The 4,312-nt window shown below is 36.5% G+C and overlaps 1 protein-coding gene across 1 annotated transcript; it reads left to right on the top strand.

Annotated features, from left to right (window-relative positions):
* Positions 1-1,937: 1,937 nt before the first annotated feature.
* On the top strand, positions 1,938-3,363 carry LOC148601332 (uncharacterized). The gene is made up of 2 exons (XM_088556384.1): positions 1,938-1,943; positions 2,821-3,363. Exons 1-2 carry the CDS (start codon positions 1,938-1,940, stop codon positions 3,361-3,363), a joined length of 549 nt encoding a protein of 182 aa, XP_088412510.1.
* Positions 3,364-4,312: the final 949 nt, after the last annotated feature.

The raw sequence follows: 4,312 nt of genomic DNA, 5'->3' as shown, positions 1-4,312 counted from the left end.
CATTGTTTTGCATCTTGCAAAATCATCCAGACATATACTTAAACCATTGTTGTGACGTCAACCTATTGTTTTAACAGTGGATTCTTTTTTTACGAATCAACGGTGGACAAACAATGGACAAAACTTGGTGTTAAAAGAATAGGCTTGCAGCAGCGCTAAGCTTGTCGTAAAAGGCGACTAAATAGTGCTCAGAACCCTAGCCGGGGGCTAGGGCGCTCTGCCCACAGAGCAATTGGGTTGTGTGCCCCAGGTGGTGGAATGGGGTACCCCTGGCGTGTTACATGCTGGGGTTGTCAGACTATAATACGGAAAACCTGACCGCAAACCATAGTGGTGGACCGTGTTGGGAAAGATGCCACGTTCCTCGCACTTTAAAGAACCCTGCTGTGGTATTCTCCCGGAGTAAGAACTATAGGGCTCCGCCACAGGAGGCTAAATTGCCCGACCCTACCCACCTCTTCCTATTTCCAATGATAATCAAAATTTGTCGACCCCATTGTTCTTGTGTCCCATCCCTTTTTCATTTCATCATCATTTCATGTTCATTTTATCATCAATTTCATGTTCATTGTCTGAATATAGCTGAAATATTGCTGCTCGGACGTTAAACCCCAACAAACAAACAAAAATCATCTGCAAATAAATACCTAAGTAGTGAGAAGATGATTCAAAATTATGCATGAAATGACGAAAAAGTCTTTATGAAAGTCAAGAAAAAATGGGAAAAGCTTGAAACATGCAAGTCAAAAACCCGCCGATCTGACGATCCTTCAATCTCAGTTTCCGCTATATAGATGACGTATTATCTTTAAACAATCCTAATTTCGGGGATTTGATACATCGCATCTACCCAAAAGAACTTGAGATAAAGGATACTACAGACACTGTGAAGACAGCGCCTGTTCTTGACCTACACTTAGAAATCGATGGTAAAGGAAAACTATTAACCAAACTTTACGACAAACGTGATGACTTTTCATTCAGAATTGTCAACTTTCCTTTCATCTGTGGCAACATCCCTTCGGTTCTTGCGTATGGAGTGTTCATATCACAACTCATACGTTATGCCAGAGCTTGCCGAAACTACGCAGGCATTTTATATCGCACTAGAACTCTAACAAATAGGCTTCTGGAACAGGGTTATGTTGTTACAAGATTGAAGTCATCACTACAGAAGTTTTATGGTCGTCATCATGAACTCGTGGATCATTATGATGTATCTATCAGCACCATGAAAACTGATTTATTCAACGGGTCGTAGTTTTCCTTTCCTCGTTTGTCTACCCCGGACTTGACTTTTTATGAGCAACTTATTTTAGTTACTTTATGTTCTTTGTTGTGTATGTCTGTTTTCCATGTCTGGTCTTTGTCCCTGGATTACATTCTTTTGATTACCGCTATAACCTTGGTTTCCTTGATTACTCTCTGACAATATAGTTTCATTCAAAGACATTTTCTTTATTTGAAATAAACATTTTGATTGCTGAATTACTGAGTGTTGGGTACTTTTTGCAATGGAACGTAAGAAAAATGAGGTTTTTGGAGCGTTTCGTGACCTTGAAATGTACATTTGTAGTGCATTTTAGTGACACTTTAACTCGCTTAAACAAAATGAAATGAAAAATCGCATCTTTCTTACTTGATTCTGATGGTACAATTTATCAAATTACAGTGTCTAAATGATGGATTCTTGCCCAACATGTTTTACACACTCACTATATGATCCATACACAGAAGCACTCTTCTTCTATTTTCACATGCCCGTCTACCATACAAATCCCTTTTAGTGTGTCATATTTTAAAATACAACTACACGTCAAAATAGATTACATGTACTTTATTTTGTATGATATCATAGTTACTTGTAAGGACCACATACTTGTATGTTTAAATGAAATACTAGTAAGGTTGTTTTTTTTTTTCTAAAAAAGAAAGAAATGGAGGTAAACCTTTTAGCTTTTTCTTTTGGAAACATTATCATTATAGAAATCCCGATCGGATACTTTAAAGAAAAGTAGAGTTGACGATCTGACTCTATAGTGTTAGACTTTTCCTTATCGACAACGTGATATGGATTAAAGCTGCTGTAGGTCAAGGTTCCAATCGAAACGTCTTTAATTAAACGAATGAATGCATTAATGTTGAAAGTACCCAAATAGATAACCGAAACGAATTTAACTAACTTGAGTTACTCCACAAAATACTTAATTGGAAGTCAAAACATATTAATTCGGGGCGTCAAAGCAATAGTTTAAGTAATAGAAACAATGAAATGCTGTTGATACGCCAAAAAGAAATAGCTCGCTCTTCGGGCTCGTGGTTTCTTTTTTACGAATCAACGGCATTTTATTGTATCTCTATTACAGAGTAGAAGAGAAAGGGATACGGAGAGGGACTGGATTATTCGAGTTATATATATACACCAGTTTTTTATAGTTTACAAAATAGTGAAAAATCCATACAGAATCCAAATAAAATGTTAAAGAAAATTGGAATGCCTTTATTAGGACACAATTATCTTGAAACAAAGTTTTTTTTGTTTTTTTTTTGTTTTTTGTTTTTGTTTTTATTAAACTCCTTATGCGTGTTCATTCAAGGTTATCGTTGAGAGAAACTTGGAAAATCTATGAACTAGAATGTTAGTTATGACCTACTTCAAATCTTTTGTAGTGAGATTGGTTCATTGTCTGTTCTTGTATATGCTCGTTTTTTGTGTCGTTTTGTTTACTTGTTGATCATTAATATTGTTACTTCATCTTTGTTCTTTAGTAGATTTTGAAATAGACCATTGTTTTTTTTAGATTTAAAATCTTTTTTTAGAAACAATGGTACCGAAACGACGGCAAATGTGGCGCTTGTGACGACCCCTATGACGAAGAGCGTGAACACGAGGCCGGTGGAGTTTATGCTACTGGTTTCATCGGACGGAGGTATCATAAAGGTCAAGACATCGACGTCGAGATTCTTGTTACAGCTAACCATTTGGGCTACATGCAATTTAAGATATGCCCACAGAATGATATCACTACACAGGTTAAGCAGAAGTGCCTCGACAAACATGTACTAGAAATAGCCGGACAGCCAGGCGTGACGAAGTACAAAATAGGCACCTATAGAACCTATATTTTTAAAGTACATATCATTACAGGAAATAGCAATGGATGTGATAAAATAATTGGAGAGTGCTGCCAAGGATGTGGTTCACAGGAAACATTTATCAACTGTGCAGATATCGCCATTGATGGCGACGGTGGTTCTAATCCAGCAAAAACGAAATCGCCAGGATCTACATCAAGTCCAGTCCCGACAACAACGAAAGTGACTTCTTCACCATCGCCGACAACGGAAAATCCGACCGGGTAGCACATCATCGCCACCTACAACACCAAATAATTCCAGCGAAAATCATAACCCAACATGTGCAGCTGATGAGAAATCATTCTGTATTGGTGTTGGTGTCTTCGATGGTTTGGGTTACGAAAGCTGGTGTAACATTTTCTGTGGAATGAAGTACCTTGCTAGCACCGACGATTTATGTAGCTGTTACTGTAAAAAGGCACGCAACTGTTATGCAATAGGTATGTTTGACACAATTTCTGGAATGGACGGGGTTTGTCAAGAAAATTGTCAGAACGGATGTGCAGGGTTCAGTCATATTTGCAAGTGTGAAAATTAAAAAAAGAATGTATCTACATACTCGCAGGTTTGTAAATGTGGAAAGTTTGTGTATGCTTTTTTCATAGCGACGTTCAACGCATTGTTTTCATTCACTTAGCTGGTTTCCTCATCTTGTTATCGCCTGAATATAGCTGAAATATTGCCTCATCTTGTTATTTATAATGAATTCTTGTGTACAAATTGATAATTTATTGGTGACCCCTCTTTTTGTGTAACGCTAAAGATTTAAACATATTTATGATAAAAAAAAGCCAGTGTTACAACCTACTTGTATTTTATCAATGCGGTTTTACAGCTGCGTTTTGGCTCTATGTTCATAGTTTCATTAATGGTACCTCAGAAGTAGATGTTGTTGTTAGAAAATCAGCTTTTCACTCATTGGATTTAGTTTGTGAACATGAATACCAAATAAATTATTTCCAACAATTATTTTATTGACTTTTTGGTAATCACACAAATCCAGAAATAAGCTAAAATCTTGTTACAGTCAAATGATGAAGTTTTTCTCAGTATAGTAAATTGTATTTATTACGTGGTAATAGAAATCAAAGGAGTTAAAGGATAAATAGGGAACCAGGATTCGAACAGTAATAATAATAAAAAAAAACAACATCCAGGGATAACGAATAGACAA

This window comes from Perna viridis, chromosome 12 (genome assembly GCF_037379345.1).
Source record: "Perna viridis isolate PV_CMFRI_1.1 ecotype Kerala chromosome 12, ASM3737934v1, whole genome shotgun sequence".
Classification (NCBI taxonomy): domain Eukaryota; kingdom Metazoa; phylum Mollusca; class Bivalvia; order Mytilida; family Mytilidae; genus Perna; species Perna viridis.
The sequence above is the reverse complement of the archived record's forward strand: the minus strand, read 5'-3'. Positions and strand labels throughout refer to the sequence as shown.